The sequence below is a fragment of the Cololabis saira genome, chromosome 19, assembly GCF_033807715.1.
Source record: "Cololabis saira isolate AMF1-May2022 chromosome 19, fColSai1.1, whole genome shotgun sequence".
Classification (NCBI taxonomy): domain Eukaryota; kingdom Metazoa; phylum Chordata; class Actinopteri; order Beloniformes; family Belonidae; genus Cololabis; species Cololabis saira.
In genome coordinates this window covers 37,177,200-37,199,389 of record NC_084605.1, presented here as the reverse complement: position 1 = coordinate 37,199,389, position 22,190 = coordinate 37,177,200, and the positions used below count along the sequence as shown (strand labels likewise).

Below are 22,190 nucleotides of genomic sequence, written 5' to 3'. Positions count from 1 at the left end.
TATTTGTTTTTTGTGTTTTTGGTCCAATATGGCTCTTTCAACAGCTTGGGTTGCCGACCCCTGTACTAGACCTACTAGTCCTCAATGTAAATCCACTTAATAAAAAAGGGATATCAAAAATATATTCATTAATTTTGGATAGCTGCCCTCATACATGGGACAAAATCAAGACGGCACGGGAAGCAGAAGTCAGAGAGATAATACCGGAAGAAACGTGGAAAAATACCATACAACGGCTACGTTTGTAGCCACAGCTGCCCTGGGGCAGACTGACGGAAGCGTGGCTGCCATATCGCGCCAAACGGCCCCTCCGACCACCACCAAACATTTATACACACTCAAACACATTCACATCTTCTCTCTGTATCAGGCATGGCCTGATTCAATTTAAGGTTGTCCACAGGTTGCATTATTCTAATGACGGACTGTCTAAATTGTATCCTAATGTTGTACCAAACTGCCATACTGTAGATGTCAATATGTTCCTGTTTCTTTGGGACACATGTTTTGGTCATGCTCATGTCTGTATGGTTTTTGGTCTTCAATTTTTCAATCACTCAGCCATTTCTGGCAAAACACTGCAACCTGACCCTTTGATAGCTATCTTCGGTGTGGCGTGTGATGAGCTGATGTCTCGCCTCCACAAGAATGCAATTGCCTTTGCATCGTTGCATGCTCGTCATCTGATACTGCTGAATTGGAAAGGGAAAAACCCTCCTTCATATGTTCATTGGATTAGAGAGGTGATGTTGGGGTTGGCTCTGGAAAAAATTAGGTATACAGTACACGGGTTGGAGGATAAATATGACAGAACCTGGTCACAGTTCATAAGTCATATCAAGAGCCTGCCTTTTGCCTAACTTTTCTTTCCTTCTTTCTCATTGACTACGGCCCCAATCTTTTTAATGCCCATATCCTGACTGTTGGAATTTTTTTCTTTCTATGCCAAAGGTCCAGAATGTTGGTGTTATGACTTCAATGATCGACACAGATTTGAGTCTTTCCTGTTTGTCCTTTTTCTTTTTGCTTTAGTTGTTTTTTAATATGTTTTTGCACGTTTGTTTTACTCTTTTGGTGTTCAGTTTGTCCAGGAGTGTTGATGTGTTTGTGGGGATGCCACCTGGAGGGGGAGGGGGGGGGGTTACAACTTTTGTAAGAAATGCATAACTAATGATGCCGATGTTTTTGATAAGGAAAAATGATAAAGTTGTTAAAAAAAAAGAGTTGAAAGGTCATAGTCATCAATTTTTTTGTTTTTTTAGAGGGACTTTTCTCAAATCACTGTTCTTTGATTTGATGTCAGCCCCGTCATAATGGTCCGTGACATCTAAAGTTCGAAAAAGGTATTGTCATCTATAAGCAGCTGTTAAAGGGATCCACACCCATATAAGCTGTGTTTTTAAGTTTTTATTTTAGCATTTGGAAATTTGTATTTATTAGCTTTTTTCTGTTATAAGACTGTGCCTCCTCTTTGGAAAAACCTCAGACAGTTTTTGTGTTGTGTGACACTAAAAGGCCAAGAAGAATAAGTCGGTGAAATCAGCAAAACAATAAAGCAAGAAAAAAAGATGAGAAAATACTTCATAGGCTGTTTAAAAACTGAACTGATGAAGTCCTGACATTTGAAACCACTTCCATGCTGTAACCTGTGATGGCAATTTGTAATTTTACTTGTCAATCCTCTTCTCGTCTGAATTTCTGTCATCAACTGACACAACAAAGTTAAACCTCAAGCAACATTTCTTTCAAATAATATTTTTTATGACAACCATAATAAGTCAACAAATGAAAATATGTTTAAATGATATTACAGTTTTTGTTTTACCTCTGTTACCATTTCGTTTTCATTTGCACCTCAAAAATAGTTCAAATTGTGACAAAAAACACTGCTGTGATTTAATTAAATTATATTACTTGAAAAAATGTGTTTCTCATTTGAGGAATGTCAAGAAAGAAGGGCAAAGTGCTTTTTAAACAAAACAGAAATGTTGTATAATTCAAATAAAATATTGGTTTGTTCCCTTCAACTATTTATCCCTGAATATATGACTTTACAATGTTTATTTCTCTATCTGATGGTTGTCATGAATAGCACTGTCATTCTTTTAATTCGCTTTAATAAGCAATAACTGATTAGACAAAAATTATTTCCTTTTACACGGAGAAAAGGAAGGAGGAAGTGTTCTTTACTGTCAGTCGCTTTATCTCAAAGGGAAAGGCTTTATGTGGCTCCACTGAATATAAGGAGGCTGACCATGTCAGAGACAGCATCACTAACTCCAGATATCAAAGAGTGAAAGCTTCACAGAGACCAATACGGGCAAAGGTAACAAGATTTTCTTTGTGTTTTATTGCTGAGATTAAAAAAAGAAAAGAAAAGACCCAACAGTATTGACTGTGCTGCTGTCGGTTTGGTTTTTAGCTGCAGAGATGCTTTTCTCCGTCCTTCTGGTCCTGGGCATCAGCCTGTTGCCCACTTCCTCCAAACCTACAGGTTTGTTCTTCTACACAGATGCCTCTGGCATAGCCACAAGTTGGCATGAACTTATTGACCATATTTTCTGTTTTTCCATTTAAAAACTGATCTCCTCACTGTGCAGGTGAATATCTTGGCAGTCCTTTCCTTCAACATTGCTTCGAAGAGGCAAAGAAGACAGTGGATGATGCATACAAGTACTCCAGAGAAGAGTGAGTTCATTATAGTCTTGATAATTTTACACATTAGTGTAAAAAAAAAGTCAAGTAAAAAAGATCAATTAAAAAAAAGCTGTATTTATGACACTGGGACCGTTCTACACAGTATTACCTATAACTGGCTGTTTGTGAGAAGAAGCTACAAACTGTCAAAAGTATCACCAACTGTAGCCACCCATGTGCAATTAACCTGTCTCTTTATAAGTGCAATAACCAGTAAATACCTCAAGTATTTTTGAAAATATTTGTAAATTTTTTGTAAATATTATCCATTTTTTTGGTGTTTACTATTTTTTTTCTCTCTTGTACATACTCTTTTTCTACTTTTTATATTGCTCTTTTTATTATTTAACTATTTATTGGTTATTTCTATTTTAAATTTTTTGTATAAAGCGTGTGTGTGTTTTGGCTGCTGCACGACTGAATTTCTCCTCTGGGAGATAAATAAAGTCTTCTATTATATTCTATTCTACCTGTTTGGCTTTTGTTTTTCAATTCTGTGACTTTTTTTTTTCTCTAGGAGTCTGAGGCGGGTCCGCAGGGATATGGTGAGTCCCCATGATGCTCTCCGTCTCCTGAAGCAGCCTCGCGGTGAGACCCGCTCAGCTGTGAGATCTGCCGACTACATGGCACAGACTCTCCGTCTGCTCCACGACAGCGTGCATCATGTGCACAAACGCTCTCTGAATGCAACAGGTCAGACATGCAGCTTCCACAGAAGATATCACACACAGTCAACAAATTGTTGTTTTTTAAATCATTTTTCCTGGTCTGGTTAAAGGTCTAAGGTGTACCGTTTCATAGCTTAGAGTCATGGAACACTTCACAGCTAGAAATAGACTAAATGCAGGAAACATGAAATTTGAACCTTAAATTTTGTTTGACAGATCTGCTGACTCCAGAAGACCTGATGGAACTTGCTGAGATAACTGGATGTGCAGCTCGAGTTAGAGCTCCACAGTGCCTGACCACACCAAACATCCACAAGTATCGCACAGCCACCAGCGTCTGCAACAACCTGTAAGAGGAACACAAGACTCTTTGTTTTTCTGTATTTTCACTAAGTATTACTATGAAAAGTCAGCGATTTAAGGCATGACAACAATTTTCTATATTCAAATCAATTTTGAAACCTTCACGTCAAGAGCACAAGTTTTCCTTATTATGTAAATGTATATCTTCTCTAAAAAAAAAAAAAAATCTCCAGAGCAGTGTTTCTGACATCAGATCCTTGAGCACCGCTGTCCTGCAAGTTTTAAATGTGTATCCTCTAACACACCTGGGGCTCGCTTCAGGTGCATCAACTGAATATAATGAAATTATTAATAATAATAATAATAATATTTAATAATATAACATAATTCTGGGATACTTGGCTGCTACTGCGGTGTGAACGGTCTGCTGGAGCGGATACTGAATCCTTCATTTAGTAGGCAGTATACAGTACATACTGATGCAGTATGCAGCATGTAGTACTTAGTATGCCATTTCGGATACAGCCATATTTTAAGAAGTTCTTAAGTAGGAAAAATAAGAAATTCGTGAGAAATTACAGTTCTTAAGAAAATATTGAGGAATTGCACTTAAGAACTTTCTTATGAACTTCTTAATTTTAGATCTGAAGACATTTCTTAAGAATGTTCTTAAGAACATATTGGTGAATCCGGCCCCTGATTCTTATGAACGTGTCATTAACAGACTAGTGCAGGCCGTAAAACTGATGGGGATTAATGAATTTAAATGAGGTGTATTAGAGGATGGAAACACCTTAAACATGAAAGACAGTAACTTTGGAAGGACAAGGATCCGAGGTCTTACCTTCAAACTTTTCTGACTGTTTCGGCAGAACTTCCGCCTTCTTCAGATTGTCCGGTGATGGAATGTGACACGTCTTATCAGCTGTTGTTACTATGAGGGCATGACCAACCTGTCAGATTTGACAGGTCAGTCATGCCGTCCTCCCGCCGCTCCAAGATACTGGTCCAAGATACTGGACAAGGCAAAACTGGAGCTGGGTGATGAGGCGTAAAAAAAAACCTTGCAGACTGTAGAATGCCAAAAAATAAGGCTTTTTATTTTATGTAAAAAACACGGACAGGCGGAGGGCAAAATCAGCATTCCAAAAAAGAAGGCACAATGGGGCATAGCCTGTCAGCCAGCTTCCTCCATTCAGCAGACCCCTTTCTGGTATTCAGCCACTGGTTATAAACCCAGGCAGGGTGGGGAGGTTGATTGGACACAGGTGTGCCACAATCAGCAGAACCAGGGACACCTGTGTGCTGCTCCCCCGCAGACCACGCCCAATCCTCCACTCTGACACACACATTAAATAATAGTCTGGTGATGGTGAGAAGGGGAGGGGTTGCTCACTTTCTCACAGAGAGCATGTACGCTCCCCCATCTCTGGGATCATCTCTGCAATCTGACAGGTTGGTCACGCCCTCATAGTAACAACAGCTGATAAGACTAGTCACATTCCATCTCGTGACACTCTCTGAAGAAGGCGGAAGTTCTGCCAAAACTGTCCGAAAATTTTGAAGGTGAGACTTTGGATCCTTGTCTGAACCAAAGAAAACCACAAAGCTATCAACACTGAAGACATAATGAACACAATACAACTAGTAACTTTGGAAGACCGGACTTTACTTTTAAAGGAAGTGCTTGGAATGTTCATAAGCAAATCTTGAGCCATAAACCACTAAGGTGATTTCACTGTAGCGGGATTGCTGAATTTCCTAAAAAGTAATTCTAAACAGGATTTCTTGTTCTCTTTCAGAAAAAACCCTCGCCTCGGAGCCTCCAACACTCCCTTTGCCCGTTGGCTCCCTGCTGAGTATGACGATGGTATCTCCCAACCAAAAGGATGGGACCAAAACCGAAGATTCAACAACTTCTTGCTGCCACTGGTACAGCACACAGAAGACTATCAGTATGCATGTATGATTGTTTAGATTTAATGTTCAAATCTTCTCCACTCTCAGGTGCGACAGGTGTCCAACAATATCCTACACACAACAGATGAAGGCGTGGTCAGCGACAGAGAGTACAGCCACATGGTCACCAATTTTGGACAGTGGAATGACCATGACCTCACCTTCACACCCTTCTCCCCCAGCATCCGCTCCTTCAGCAACGGGGTGAACTGTGATGAGAGCTGTGAGCACACTGAGCCATGTATCCCCATCCCGGTTGGTGTCAGAGGTCAAAACTAAACAGTGAAATGTTGTTTTAACCTTCTATGCTTTCACTCACCCTCTGCCCCTTTGTGCTAACAGATCCCCCCTGGAGACCCCCGCCGGCCCTCCGGCCCAGACAGCTGCATCCCTGCATTCAGATCTGCTCCTGTTTGCGGAACTGGAAATTCGGCCTTCAATTTTGGCGGGGAGCCCAACAAGAGAGAGCAGATCAATGCGGTGACAGCCTTCCTGGATCTCGGGCAGGTGTACGGCTCTGAAGAGAAGCTTGCGCTGTATCTTCGTAACCTCAGCAGCGATGCTGGCCTGCTGCGTGTCAACACAGAGTTCAGAGACAACGGCCGCGAGTTGCTGCCCTTCCACCCTCTGCAGGTGCAAATGTGTGCCACTCGCAGAAGAATCACCAATGACACCAACGCCCGAGAGGTGCCATGTTTCATTGCAGGTTAGTTCTTAAAATCAGGATATTCTCATACATGATCTGTGTACAATCAGTATAGGCCACAGGGGTATCAAAGACGGTTTTCGGATGCCAACTTTCCTCCATATTTAGCATCTATATATCAAATGAAACACTTGTTGCTTAAATTCATTGAAGGTGATGTCCGCGTGGATGAGAACATGGCTCTGACATCCATTCACACTCTGTTCATGCGTGAACACAACCGTCTGGCTCGTGGCCTGAAGAAACTGAACCCACACTGGGACAGTGAGACACTCTACCAGGAGGCCCGCAAGATCCTGGGTGCTTACACACAGGTAAAGACACCTCAGAGTAATTTACTGTAAATGTATATTCCCCCATGCCTGTACAATCCACTCATCTGAAATCTGTCTGTCCTTCTCAGGTGTTTGTGTTCAGAGACTATCTGCCACACATTGTGGGCAATGACGCAATGCGTAGACAGCTGGGTGGTTATCCTGGATACAATTCCAATGTTGACCCCAGCATCTCCAACATCTTTGCGACAGCAGCTTACCGCTTTGCCCACTTGGCAATACAACCAGCTTTATCCCGACTGGATGCAAACTACAGAGAACACTCTCAGTTTCCCAGCGTCCCCTTGTACAAGGCTTTCTTCACCCCCTGGAGAATCATCTTTGAGGGTGAGCTGCACAACACAACTCCACAAAGGTGTTATTGTTCTTTATTTGTCACCTAATTATAATTATTTTTCTCTAATTTCTCTCTCCAGGTGGAATTGACCCTATGCTGCGTGGTCTGGTTGGTCGTCCCGCCAAACTGAACACCCAGGATCACATGATGGTGGATGCCATCAGGGAGAGATTGTTCCTGTTCATGCAGCATCTGGCTCTGGACCTGGCTGCTCTGAACATGCAGAGGGGACGTGAACATGGCTTACCTGGTACAAACTTAACTCATTTCTGGCCCTGATCACTTCATGTTTCTACACTTTCATAATTATCCTCCCTCCTTTTGTCCTCATGTTGTCCACTCCTCAAGGCTACAATGCGTGGCGTAGGTTCTGTGGTCTGTCCCAGCCCAAAAGCCAGGCAGAGCTGGGCCAGGTTCTGGGGAACAGCGACCTTGCCCGCCGGCTGCTGGAGCTCTACGGGACGCCTGACAACATTGACGCCTGGCTTGGAGGTGTTGCAGAGCCTTTTGTGCAAGGTGGGCGTGTGGGACCTCTGTTTGCCTGCCTCATTGCGAACCAGTTCCAGAGGATCCGCCAGGGCGACAGGTCAGTGTGTGGGAGGATTTGTACCTTCATTTAATCGTTATTTAGAGGGGTGAAGACTGCGATGGACTGGCGACCTGTCCAGGGTGTAAACCCTGCCTTTCACTTGATATTGGCTGGGAAAGGCTCCAGCAGACCCCTGTGAGCCTGTACAGCAGTGTCTCCCAACCTGGGGTCCGGGCCCCCCCTGGGGGGGCGCGAAACTTTGTCAGCTTTGAAATTATGCAGTTGTAAAAATTATATTTGCAAATGAGTCATTCATAAGACATTGTTTATGAATTAATGAATGTCTTGAATATTTTTTGTTTTTTATACACTGGTGACAAACACAGGAAATGATTTAATTCCTTATTATTATATCATTATTCAACATTTAATCTACTCCGACAGGTTGTTAAAGGAAAAATGTAAAAAAATGTTGGTCTCATATTAAAAGAGACATTTTTCAGAAATATTTTTATGTCCTTTTGGGCATATTTTATACATTGGTGACATTGGAGAAAAACAAAGTCATATGTATACAGAGTAAACCAAAGAGAAATGTATCAAAAAAACATAATTAAAAGGAGCTTGAGGCTCCTTTTAAGAAATGAGACTCTCTAGCGCCACCCTTCACCACGACGGCCGTCGGGGGTACTGCAGCCAACAGTGAAGCCGGCACGGGAGAACGGGGAGAACGCACATGCAGCATCATGTGACGTCACATCCGCCGCCCAGCGCAGGAAATTTGGGACCGAATTGCAGCACATTTTGCAGCACACAGCCTGTTCAAGGAAAAGGAGAGATACACTAGAGGGCTCATTCTTTTTGGTTTGGAACGCTTCATCTGACATTATTACTAGAAAACTTAAAATGTATACAGATTTTTTTCATAAATCTTGCCACAATCCGGCCTCAAGCTCCTTTAATGTTCATTTTTTCAATTAAAGACTATTTTGGTGCTAGTATGTACGGGTCCGGGGGGCCCGGCTGGTCTTGGACACAAGTAGGGGGAACAAGGAAAAAAGGTTGGGAACCACTGCTGTACAGGATAAAGCGGGTTTAGAAAATGGATGGATGGATGGATGGATGAAGATATTTCCAGGGATAATACATGCTGTCATCTAAGAGGCACACTTCAATTTCTGATGCTGATTTGACATTGTGCTCTTGTTTTAAATTTTCAGGCTGTGGTATCAGAATCAAGGTGTGTTCACCCCAAGGCAGAGGGCTGCTCTCTCCTCCATTAGGTTGTCCAGAATCCTCTGTGACAACACCGGCATCACATCCATTCCCACTGATGCCTTCAGTGTCATATCAAACAGGAATCCACGGGTGCTGTGCTCCAGTCTTCCTCGCCTGAACCTGTCCGCCTGGCGTCAGACACCGTGCAACAGTTTCCCAGGTGAAATAGTATCTTTCTGTTCACAGAAAGATTTCTCTGCACCAAATTCAAATTCATTGGTCACTTACAGCATTTTCCCCTCTGAACTCTCAAGATATGTTTGGTTCCTCTCCAATCACTTGTATTAAAAATATGTTTTCTTCATGTGCAATTTGATCCTGCAGGTGCTAGCTGTTTTCAATTTGCAGATGAAGAGGTCAGTTTTAAGCACTCGCTGATAGAGTTCATGTACCTTTAGTTGTCATTTGGTTTAAATGTGTTCAAATGTAAAAATAAGCCATTAATGTTTCATTAATGCAGGATATTTTAAAAACAGCTCATAAGTGTGACGCTTGTGTTGCCTTGATAATACAGGAAACAAACCAAGTGGACGAGCTGGATGATCAGAACCAGGACAATGAGGTAGTCTACATTATTCACCATTTTATTTATAGAGGAATATCCTAAAAAACTTCTCACAAGTCTGAGGTTTATATCACTTCTGTATCCACTTGATTCACAGTTAACGTTTCTCCTCAGGTCCTTTAGGAACCTCCAGTCCCAGAGGACCTCCTGGACCACTCGTATCAAATGTCAGCGTACAAACACCAACAGTCTGTCTCCTTGGTCCTTCTGGATGACTACAACTCATTTTCAGAGAGAACTTTTTATTACTGCGAGGCCATACATGCATCATCACTGCTGGTTAACAGTCAGTTTCCTCCTCACAGATGAAACGCGAGCAGAAGTGTTTACCTGTGTTACAAGGTCTGACCAGTATCCATAAAATTAAAGGGGTGATAAAAAGAAGCAACTAAACCTTTGTTATGAGTCTGTCATTTAAATCTATGTGAGCAAATGGAAAGTCTTATGTTAAATTAAATATTAGCATATATAGCTGAGTTTAATAGTAGAATGTGTAAATAGACCCTGTGAAGGTTCTCCACTGTCGTCTTCAATCAGCTTCAGCTCATTGTAAAATACAAGACAAAACAGCATTACAATGACAAACAGCACACATCTCAAATCATTTTTACAAGTATAAGTTTTATATTTGTGATGTATTTCAATCAGTTCAATTAAAAAATACTTTATTAATCCCCTAAGGGAAATTAATTCAAAAGAACTAATTTGAATTCTTTGAATTAATCATTTTAGTTTAAAATGATTTGCACATCTCCAGCCTCTGTTCATTCACACATAAATCATCCTGTGATTCAAGATCGCTGTCCTGTTTGTTTTTCAATAGATGTGGGTATTTGTGCAAAAATGGCCTTTTAGCTTATCATGAGTTACAGCAAGAGACTATTTGCAGGAGACAGACATTCTCATGTACAACACTCAGAGAAACAACTGAAGATACAATACTTCTTGTCTAATGCAATGGCAAGGGTTAATATGCCCTACCAAGAAACAATACTGACTGTTTTGTTAAATAAAGATGTTTTTGTTTTTTTTTAACCAGCTAAAGACAAAGTAAGACTAAGGGAATGTCATATGAAGTACACATGTTGCATACCAGAAACTTAAGGAACCCATGTCATCTGCATTAGACGAAGGGAGCGTAATCTTGGTATCCTCAGTTGCTCACTTACGTGACGGAAACAGAGCCTTTAAGGTGTGAAATGAAAACTCTTCCTCTGTTTTGCCAAGCAGGTGAGGAAAAGAAAAAAAAATGGTGATGGCATTTCAATTGTTTGCAGTATGACAATGGTAAATTAAAACAAGGAAATAAACATCTTGCCACGTGACCTTTGCTTAGCACTACAGATAAACTGACTGGTGAAATTATAGTCCCTGATTTACATCACAATATATTTATAAAATAATGAACCCTGAATTACCAAAATAACCTTAACAAAAATAAATCTCCTCTTACACTTATAAGGTGAGCATGAATCAATCTTTTTTATGATGTAAAAATGTATTTATTTATTTAATTTTAGTTGTTAAATTTCTGGAAAAGAAAAAAGTAAAATCATACATGAGAGAAACTATTCAGTTTGTGGCAAAATATTTGTACTTGTATGAAACTTAGATGCATAATGCAAACCTGACATTTACTTTTAGTTCAGTTTGTGGAAAATGGTTGGCCTGGCGTTCTCTTTAAAACTTAAACAGTTATAAAGCATTACAAACTGGAACAATAGGGCAAATGCACAACATTGTTTTGTATTTTGTGTCTTTCAAATAAAAGACAATTTTTCCAGTCATATGTTCCTCATTCAAGGTTGTTAAAACATACTGCTATAATATCGTATCGTATCGTTATCGTGACCTCAATATCGTGTATTGTACCGTATAAGAGGACAGCGCTGCCTCCACTAAAAGTAGGATCAAAGTGTGTGTGCCTGTGTGTATATGTGTGCGTGTGCGTAATGGAAATGCATATCTCTCTGTTTTAAAATGCACCCGCCGTGGTGCTTTTTCAGTTAGAGAGACGATTCTGGTGTTACATCTATGTTGCATATTCAAGTGGTTTGTGGATATTGCTTCAATTCATTTTTTTTATTTCCAACATGTATATAAAATGAAAGTAAAAATAAAAAATAAAAAGATAAACATTTACATCTTCATATTCACATATGTTCGAAAAAAAGGAGTAGGAAGAAGTGTACACTTTTTCCTAGTTCCTACCCCTTTATAACTATGGATTTACATTATTGTTATATCTACACAATATCCATATAAATATAATCTATATAAATACTACGTAATAATGCCTATTATACATAATATGTTCTGGGTATGGGTCTCTGTAAAGCGTCTAGAGACAACTCTGTTGTATTAGACGCTATATAAATAAAATTGAATTGAATTGAATAATTATATAAGTATATAGAAAATATAAATATTACATAATTATATCAATATCTAGAAAATAGAAATATTATATACATCTATATAAATATACACTATATAAACTACATAAATATATATGTGCTACATACCCAATAACTATATAACATATATTACATAATTATAACTATCCACCTAAACAGATAATATATACTACATAAATATCCACATAAATATCTAGAGCTGGGTATCATCACTGACCTCCCGATACGATACGATTCCGATACACTAGGTCCCAAGACGATACGATTTCCGATACGATACGATTCGATATCGATATTCTGGTTACAATAAGGGAATAACATGATCCTTCCACGCGCCACGTCCGGCCAGAGAAACCCCACCCTGCCTGGTGAAAAGAAGCAGCCTGCTCACTCCTCAAGTAAGGAGGAGACTTGAGCTCAGTGCAGGGCCTCCCCGGGTTGGTAGATGGAGCAATGCCCAGGACTGACGTAGGTAGGAGCACTGGGTGATAAAATGGGGGAAAAAAATCGGGATTTAAAAAAAATAAATAAATAAATAAAATTAAATCGATACTTGGATTTATGTATCGATAATCGTTCCTACACATGCATATCGATAAAATATCGATATATCGATATTTTTAACCCACCCCTATAAATATCTAAACATATCTTAAGCAAGTATAATATACCTTTTTCCCTATTTTATTTGTTTCTCACACTCCTCGTTATTTCCTTTTCCATATACCTGTTTTTTATAAATAATTTTTTGTATTTCTTTTTAAACAGATTTATGTTATTACTTTGTTTCATTTCCTGCTCCAAACTGTTCCACAGAGTCTCCACAGTTTGATATGCTTCAATGTTTTGTGGATACTGCTTTGATGTTGATGCTTAAAATTGCGAGGAATGATGCTATATAGGGTATATAGCTGGTCATATTTAACGTGATGTTACGTGTATCAGTGCGTCGCTGCGTTGCTGCGTCCAGTTAGGACAGTCCAATAGAAAATAAAGCAATGGTTGATTTCTATCATTTATAGTGAATTTTTTGCGGTTAATAAGATGAATGAGTGTGTTTGTATGTATGTGTATTTTTGTATATATGTAATGTCTGTGTCTGGGATGGATTATTGCTTTATGCCAATTGCACAACGAAAATACTTTGAGTTCTCATGTGTTATTCTGTTACGCTTTGTCTTGTTTTCCGTCCTTCTCTGTTTGTATGTCTATTTGTTTTTATTTGTCGTGTATTAAAAAAAAAAAAAAAAACGCAGACCACTGTAAGTACCACCTGTGAAATTGTATCATCTCATCTGTGAATTCCTAATAAAACAAAGTTGGAAAAAAAAGAGGGCTCGTGTGCTTGTTGTGCGTTTCCATGTGTTGTTCGCGTCTTGGACTAGCAGCGGATGTCACCCCTGACCCCCCCCCCCGCCTAAAAAAAAATGTATGTATGCATGTATGCATGTATGTATATATACATATATACATACATATATATATATATATATATATATATATATATATATATATACATACATACATATATATACATACATACATACATACATATATATACATACATACATACATATATATATATATATACATACATACATATATATATATATATATATATACATACATATATATATATATATACATACATATATATATATATATACATATATATATATATATACATATATATATATATATATATATATATATATATATAGGCAGCTAACCCCAAAGTCCTCAAATGGATGACCGACCTGACCAAGATTCGCAGACAGATTGGTCTGCGAACCTGCCGGAGCTGGAGCTGCTCCCCCGCCGTGTTAACACCCTGACACCGCAGCAGAACCTCTGGTCCTCCTGACACCGCAGCAGAACCTCTGGTCCTCCTGACACCGCAGCAGAACCTCTGGTCCTCCTGACACCGCAGCAGAACCTCTGGTCCTCCTGACACCGCAGCAGAACCGTGGTCTGTCTATCCCTGGCACCCGCTCACGTCAAACTTACCGAAGCATTTCCAACGCAGCAGGCCCAGTATTTGGGCCTCTGCCGGTAAGTTTTGATACAACTTTTACTTCTCCCGTGTACACCGCAACTGTCTTCTCTCCGCTGCGGGCTCCTCTTGGAGCCCTCGCGAGTAAGTTTTGCTCTGAACCACCGGCTAAAGCAACTAGCTAGCTGCTCGCTACTCTGCCATTACTCGTTACTGGTCACCGCTGTTTTCCGTCCTCAGCCACCACCATCTCCACCTCAACAAGCTTACCTGCTGGATGTAGCATGCTGTGGCTAATCCTGTGGATATTCCTGGGGTTCTCGTCGCTCCTCTACACCCGGACCCTCGGCTCCTCGACGCTAGCTCTCGTTAGCTTCCAGCTACCGCTCTCGACCGGGACCATGCCGCCGCTCCACTCCGCCGCGGCCCACCACCCGCGCCCGACACCTGGTCCACTCTGGCAAAACCATCCTCCACACAGCCGCTCAGGACGCATGTTTTCCTACAACTTCACGTCGCCAAACTCCATTCCTTCCTTCTGGTCCTCCTGCCGTCCTGCAACTTCGTTACGTCATCACAACAAACAGAATCTGTCCAATCTCCGTCCACTTCCTCAGTCCTCTCAGCCAATCACCAAGCAACACCACCTGAAACTGGCTCTGTTCAACACCCGCTCACTCAACAACAAAAGCCTGCTGCTGAATGAATTTATAACGGACAATAATCTGGATTTCCTCTGTCTAACAGAAACCTGGCACAAACCCCTGGACTATTTCTCACTAAATCAGGCCACTCCCCCCAACTTCACCTACATGGAACAAGCTCGTGCTGAGGGGCGGGGGGGCGGTGTTGCAGCAATATACAGAAAGGACATTAAAGCAACCTCCATCCCCATTCCTGTCATTCCTTCATTCGAACACACTGCCTTCAAACTACCTGGCTCCACTCCTCTTGTCACCGCCGTCATTTATCGCCCCCCCAAACCAAACCCCTCCTTTCTCTCGGATCTCTCGGATTTTCTGACCCAGCTATGCTCCATCTCTCCCTCTGTTCTCCTCCTGGGTGATTTCAACTTCCACATCAACGATCCTAACTGTAAACCTGCTGCTGAATTCCTGGACCTGCTACACTGCCTCAACTTCACTCAACACGTCGACTTCCCCACTCACGCCCGCGGCCACACCCTCGATCTCGTCTGCTCCACTGGCCTCACAATAAATCAGCTCTCCAGCCTCAACCTCCACGTGTCTGATCACCTGGCAATCATCATGGACATCAACATCCCCATCCCCACTCCCAAAGAAGCACGCAAAATATCCTTCCGCAACATCAGATCCATCTCCCCCTCTGCCCTCTCAGCCTCTCTCGCCACTCAGATGTCCGCCTCCCCTCCCCCATCACCCGACAACCCCTCGGACCTCGTGGATTACTACAGTCATACACTCTCCTCCTGTCTTGATCAACTGGCTCCCATCAAAACCAAAACAGTCTCTTTCGCACGCTCAGCACCCTGGTACACCCCTGAACTCCGCAAACTGAAATCCCGTAAACGTCAACTCGAGCGACTCTGCAAGAAATCTGGATTAACTGTTCACCAACTCGCCTACACTGATCATCTCCACCAATACAAGGATGCCCTCAACTCAGCTCGCTCCACCTACTTCTCCAACATCATCCATTCCGACTCCTCCAACCCAAAGGCTCTCTTCTCCACAATCAACAAACTTCTCAAACCCAGTGACAACATCTCCAACTCCTTCACAGTCTCTAAGTGCAACGACTTCCTCTTATTTTTTCAATCCAAAATCCAGACCATCTACAGTAACCTGACCACCTCCTCCACCCCCTCCACCTCCCCACCTGTTTCCCCCCCCTCCACCACTCAGCCCCTGTCTCACTTCTCTCCCATGTCTTCAGCGTCTCTTTCCACTGTCATGATGGGCATGAAAACCTCTTCCTGTGCTCTGGACCCCATCCCATCCACATTTATAAAAAACTGTCTCCCAGCCATTTCCCCACTCATCATCAACATCGTCAACTCCTCCTTCAGCTCTGGATCAGTCCCGGACACCCTCAAACTGGCAGCTGTCACCCCCATCCTCAAAAAACCTGGACTCAACCCTGACACCATGAACAACTTCCGGCCCATTTCCAACCTCCCTTTCCTGTCAAAAATTCTGGAACGCGCCGTCGCCACTCAGCTCAAGACCCACCTCACCTCCAATGATCTGTTTGAAACATTTCAATCTGGTTTCCGCTCACGTCACAGCACAGAAACAGCCCTCATCAAAGTCACCAATGACCTCCTTCTCTCCTCCGACTCCGGCAACCTCAGCATTCTCCTTCTCCTGGACCTCACAGCAGCCTTCGACACCATCAGCCACACCATCCTCCTCTCCCGCCTGGAATCATCTCTCTACATCACCGGATCCGCCCTCTCCTGGTTAAAATCCTATCTCACCAACAGACATCAATTCATCAGCATCAACAACTGCTCCTCCTCCACTGCCCCTCTGTCACAAGGCGTCCCCCAGGGTTCGGTGCTTGGTCCTCTACTCTTCATCCTCTACATGCTCCCCCTTGGCAACATCATCCGCCGCCACCGCCTCCACTTCCACTGCTACGCCGACGACGTCCAACTGTACATCTCCACCAAATCCCTCACCTCTGCAACCCACTCTACCCTGACCAACTGCCTCGCCGAAATCAAGTCATGGATGCACTCGAACTTCCTCCAACTCAACTACAACAAATCGGACATGCTCATCATCGGCCCAAAATCCCTCACCAAAACCGCTCACAACTTCACCCTCACCATGGACAACTCCATTCTGTCTCCCTCCACTCACATCCGCAACCTCGGAGTTATCCTGGACAGTAACCTCTCCTTCCAACACCATGTCAACCACATCACAAGGACTGCTTTCTTCCACCTGAAAAATATTGCCCGTCTCCGTCCATCACTCTCCTTCTCTACCGCTGAAACCTTGATCCACGCCTTCATCACCTCAAGACTCGACTACTGCAATAGCATCCTCTACGGTTCAACTTCCAAGGTCCTCAATAAACTCCAATATATTCAAAACTCTGCCGCCCGCCTGCTCACCCACACCCGCTCCAGAGACCACATCACCCCAGTCCTCCAGAAGCTCCACTGGCTCCCCATCCCTCAACGGATCCACTTCAAAATCCTTCTCCTCACCCACAAAGCTCTCCACAACCAGGCCCCCTGCTACCTCACCGACCTGCTCCACCGCTACACTCCCTCCCGCAGCCTCCGCTCCTCTGACGCCAACCTCCTGTCCCTTCCAGTCAGAACCAAGCACCGGACCTGGGGCGACAGGGCCTTCTCCATCGCTGCACCCACCCTCTGGAACTCCCTCCCCAAAAACATCCGTGACTGTACAGACCTCCCAGCATTCAAATCCCATCTCAAAACTCACCTTTACAGAACTGCTTTTAATGTGTGATTAATGTCCTGTCTCATGTTGTGTCCTTTTGTACTGTCCTGTGTAATTGTAATTTGTATTATGTGTTTTGTTTTAATGTAAAGCGTCTTTGAGTGCCCAGAAAAGCGCTATATAAATAAAATGTATTATTATTATTATTATTATAATATTGTACTGTGCGGATATTTAAATTGTGTTCTTTGTTGAATTTTATGCTCCTTTATATAGGCTACCACTTTGTTTTCAAACATCCGGATGATCATTCCCAAACTTATAATACCGGTACGTAACATTTTGATCTGACTAGGAATTTGTAAATTGAAATTTTAAATAAAGTTTGTAAAAAAAAGTCCGGTTTCTGCTAAGTGCTGTCCCATTCCTATTTTTACCATTTGGAGCCCTCACACCCTCGGACACTTGATCACGTGACGCTGACGTCACTGAAAGTCTGTGAGGGCTCAGGGTTTGAGGGTTTAGGGTGGAGTTTGGGATTGGGGGTATGTCTCTTGGCTGGCCATGGAATGCCTCGGACTCCCCTCGGAGGAGCTGGAGGAAGTGTCTGGGGTGAAGGAAGTCTGGGCATCCCTGCTGAGGCTGCTGCCCCCGCGACCCGGGAACGGATAAGCGGTGGACGATGGATGGATGGATGGATGGATGGATGCAGTGCAGAGTAAATTAAAGAAAAACATTATTATTGTGGGAATGTTATTTTCCATATTATACTAAAGGGCAATTTTTAATTACTCAGGGGCCTTTTGTTTAACAAGCTCATCACTATTAACGTTATGTCTTTAGAGTTTAGGTTTGTTATTCCTTTTCCTTTTATGTTTTTCAAAACCAACCTTAAGTTAATGTCGCTAAATGTAGGAGGCATAAAAGATAATATCAAAAGAAGAGCAATGTTTCTATATTGTAAAAACATTCAAATGATGATGAAAGATTCTGGTCCAACCGATGGGGAAGAATCTTCTACTCACATGGTTCATCTCGGTCGGCAGGGCAATCTGGTTGAATCATTTTCTGGGGAAGATAGTATCAACTAAACACAGCAATGATGGCCATTTGATTATCTCTGTAATACGTATCGATAACTCGTTCATGATTTTGGGAAACACTTATGGATACTGTAACATGTCCAGGAATAAAAACCTCCTCAGAATCATAGAAGAAATTGTCAAACAACTCAAACTCAAAAATCTTTCCCACTAATCACATCTTAATTGGCGGTGATTGGAACATGGTTATGGACGAAGGCCCTGATAGACATCCTAATAGATTTGCAAACCTCCATCCAAACCTTTTAGTTGATTTTTGTAACAGTCTTGGAGTTTTTGACCTGTGGAGAGAAAAACACCCTAATGAGAGGCAGTTTTCCTGCAGAAATCAGATGCATCAAGCAGATCTAGAATAGATTTCTGGTGAAGAACAGATGAAATCCTCAGAAAAACATCAGATTGTAATATTTCTGCAACACCTCCTACAGACATTTTGAAACGTGACTGTGGTGACTACTCAAAAAACAAAACTTGCCACCTGATGGTGGTTTGGGATGGTTTGTTCTTGACTCGACTCCAGAGTGAATAAAAAGGAAAGGTTGCAAAAGTAATATCTTTGGGTGAGGTTCCCGTTTATTTGAACAAAAAGAACAAAAAGGGTTTCTATTGTCTCTCTGGCTGCGGTGTAAAAACTGCGTGTCTCCCACCCCCACTCAACTCAAACTAATCAACACTTCTGATCAACAGCAGCTGGGGCAAGGGTTGGGGTAAAAGAAAGTAACTGAAGTCATACTGCCCCCTAGTGGAAAAACAAATACCTGCACAACATAAAAAATGGCTCCTTCACACCGTTGGTATGCACTTACAATTATATAAACATATTTTATTTTTTATTTTATTTAGTCTTTATTTCATTCATTGGTAAAATCAAATAAAAATAATAATTTAATATAAACACAAACGTTCCTAAATTGTGAATGAAAGGGAGCAGAAAGAACAAGAATCTTATTTAATCTGCCCCTTTTTCCCAAGAAATCAATTTACAAAGAACGTAAATTAAGAAATTAAAAAACCACAACAAAGTAAAGAAAAAACTAAAATAAAATAGCTGCCGGCCGACAAAGACCGTCACATTCCTTTTTAGTTCCCAAGTTACAATTCAGTTAATACCATTCAACAACAACCAACAATGTTTATACCTTTCAATGGGTATGACAATCAAACGTAACTAACATATTTCATTATATTTCCTTAACATACTGGCTTTAATGGTTCTTTTGAATGTAATGTTTGATTTGGATTCTTTGGTTTCTTTTTTCAGATTGTTCCATAAACTGATTCCTGTCACAGAAACACAACGTTCCATCAATTTAGGTCCGGGGATTAAAGTATAATTCGTTTTTCCCCGGACCAATTTAGTCCTGAATCTTGTTTTTTTTTTTAAAGATCTCTGTTCCTTTTAAGTTATACTTGCTTTCTCTTTTATCAAATCTTTTTATACATATTTCAAAAATATATAATAATATATATAATATATAATACATAATAATAAATAATATAATATTTCAATGTTTCCTGTTTGTTCATTTCCATCAACATTTGCTGCTGATTGTTCTTTGTTTTCTGTAAATAAACCTATATATATATATATATATATATATATATATATATATATATATATATATATACATATATATATATATATATATATATAATCAAAAACAAGGGAAAAGCATGAACAACAATGAGGAGGAACAAATTAAACTGAACATAACAATGAAAAAATAATGAACAATGACTGTGGAATCAGCATCAGACTCTCACTGGCCATCATGATCTCTGGGGGGGTCAGACTTAGAAAGGCTCCCACTGGCCATCATGATCTCAGCCTTCAGTCTGGTCATGCCCTCTCCTTCCAGGATTTTAATCATTATCTGAAAAACAGTTAAATGATCTTATCATACTCTAACGTGTGCACTGTTTTGGTTTTATGTTTTCCAAAGGAATAAAATATTGACCACCTAATAATTTCCTTCCATTTCCCAAGGAATCTCTATTGACCATCTCACCTCTGGGAGCATCACATCAAAGACAAAATCCAGCAGTCTAATCTCCCCACTCTTTATTCTTGCACCTATACCTGTGACCTTCTCAATCACCCTCAGTAGCACAAAGATATATTGAAAATAAAAGTACAAATCAATAAATTAATCTTTTATATGTCATATATCTGTGAACACACATACAGGACTGATGGCATTTTCATTTACCCGTTGGTCACTCAAATTCAGCGTCCTTAGCTTTAAGTGCTGTTTGAGGTTAATTGAGGTGGATTATATATATATATATATATATATATATATATATATATATATATATATATATATATATATATATAATGTGTGTGTTTTATCATTTTCGAATCGCTGCTTGTAAACTAGTCTATTGTAAACTACCTCCGTAGGCTATATATATATATACATACATGTTTTTTATTTTGTTATACATGTATATAAATAAGTTAAAAAGACATCATTATTAGTAAGTACATTTATACTATATAGGCTATATATATAAATATATATAAATGAATACATGAATATATATATATATATATATATATATATATATATATATATATATATATATATATATATATATATATATATATATATATATATATATATATATATATATATATATTCATGTTATATTTTAATAATATACATCCCATATTGGAATAAATATGTAAAAAATATTAACTGGAAGGTCTGGCTCTCACCCAAACAATACCTGGTGACAAAGAAAGCTAAAGAAATTTCATTTAATAATTCATTAATTCTATCCTACAAATGATCATATTGTAAAAAGATTCAAAAGAAATATCGATTCAAACTGTACTTTTTGTTCTGCAAATTCTGAAACAATGACTCACTTATTCTGGCTGTGCCCCATTGTTCAAACTTTTTGGAGTGATATGTGTAATTTTGTGTCGGAAAGAATTGATATTGATTTTAATTTATTTTGGAAGGATGTGTTGTTTGGTGTTTTTGACCATGTAACAATTAGAACAAAGCCAAAAGAAACATTTATTATTAATTTGTTGATTATCCTCGCAAAATTCCACATCCACAAATCCAAATTCTTACGCAAAAAACCCTTTTTTTAACTTTTCATTGTGAATTAAAACAGTATCTGGACTCTATTAAGTTTTCTACTAATTCAAAAGCAATCAAAACCATAAATGTATGTAAATGTTTTGGCTTTCTGTTATAATGTGTTGTGCTTTTTGTTTTGTTTTTTATTTGAGTAATACTCTTTATATGTTATAATTCAACGTGAAATTGCATAATGTGAAGTTTTGTTATCATTGTACTGTTTGCAAATGTTAATTTAAAAAAAAAAAAAATATTAATGAAGTGACCAACTTCCGGTATGGACTTCCGGTATGGATGGAAGTATGGCGGCGCCCTTGTCGGCCATCTTGCCTGCAGCCAGGTCCCTCTCCATTTTTAGTCAAAGCAAGGAAGCAAAGCAAAGCAAGGATTGCCAGAACACCGGTGTTCTGCCAATCCTTGCTCCCTGCCGAGAAATGCTACTTTGTGGTTCTGCGCATGCGCACAGTCGATTTTCAAAGTTTGCATCATTTCTTGCACGATGTAAAATTAAAATATGGGATGTTGAGTATTTGATCCTTCAAAATACACTACCCATGCATTACACTTTGTGAACATTATGCGATAAAGAGAAAAAAAACAATTCTATGGCTTTATTTGTGTTGTGCCAAAAAGTGATTGCCTGCCAGAATCTGATTTCTCTCCTGAAAATGGGTCTTTTTACCTGCCAAAAATTGATTGAAGGCAAAATACAGTTAATGAAAGGTTGTTTCTACCTAAATATGATTTGATGATCTCATTCTTGAGCTTCATAATATAAACACTAGCTCACAGGGTTGCTTT

General features: G+C 40.3%; 1 protein-coding gene across 1 annotated transcript; it reads left to right on the top strand.

The window, feature by feature from the left end:
• Positions 1-2,217: 2,217 nt before the first annotated feature.
• On the top strand, positions 2,218-10,907 carry LOC133419415 (eosinophil peroxidase-like). The gene is made up of 16 exons (XM_061708578.1): positions 2,218-2,326; positions 2,423-2,494; positions 2,601-2,688; positions 3,215-3,390; positions 3,582-3,714; positions 5,471-5,600; positions 5,676-5,882; positions 5,970-6,333; positions 6,487-6,647; positions 6,737-6,995; positions 7,085-7,255; positions 7,354-7,591; positions 8,755-8,972; positions 9,137-9,168; positions 9,327-9,374; positions 9,492-10,907. Exons 2-16 carry the CDS (start codon positions 2,431-2,433, stop codon positions 9,498-9,500), a joined length of 2,298 nt encoding a protein of 765 aa, XP_061564562.1. The 5' UTR covers positions 2,218-2,326; positions 2,423-2,430; the 3' UTR covers positions 9,501-10,907.
• The last annotated feature ends 11,283 nt before the right edge of the window (positions 10,908-22,190 follow it).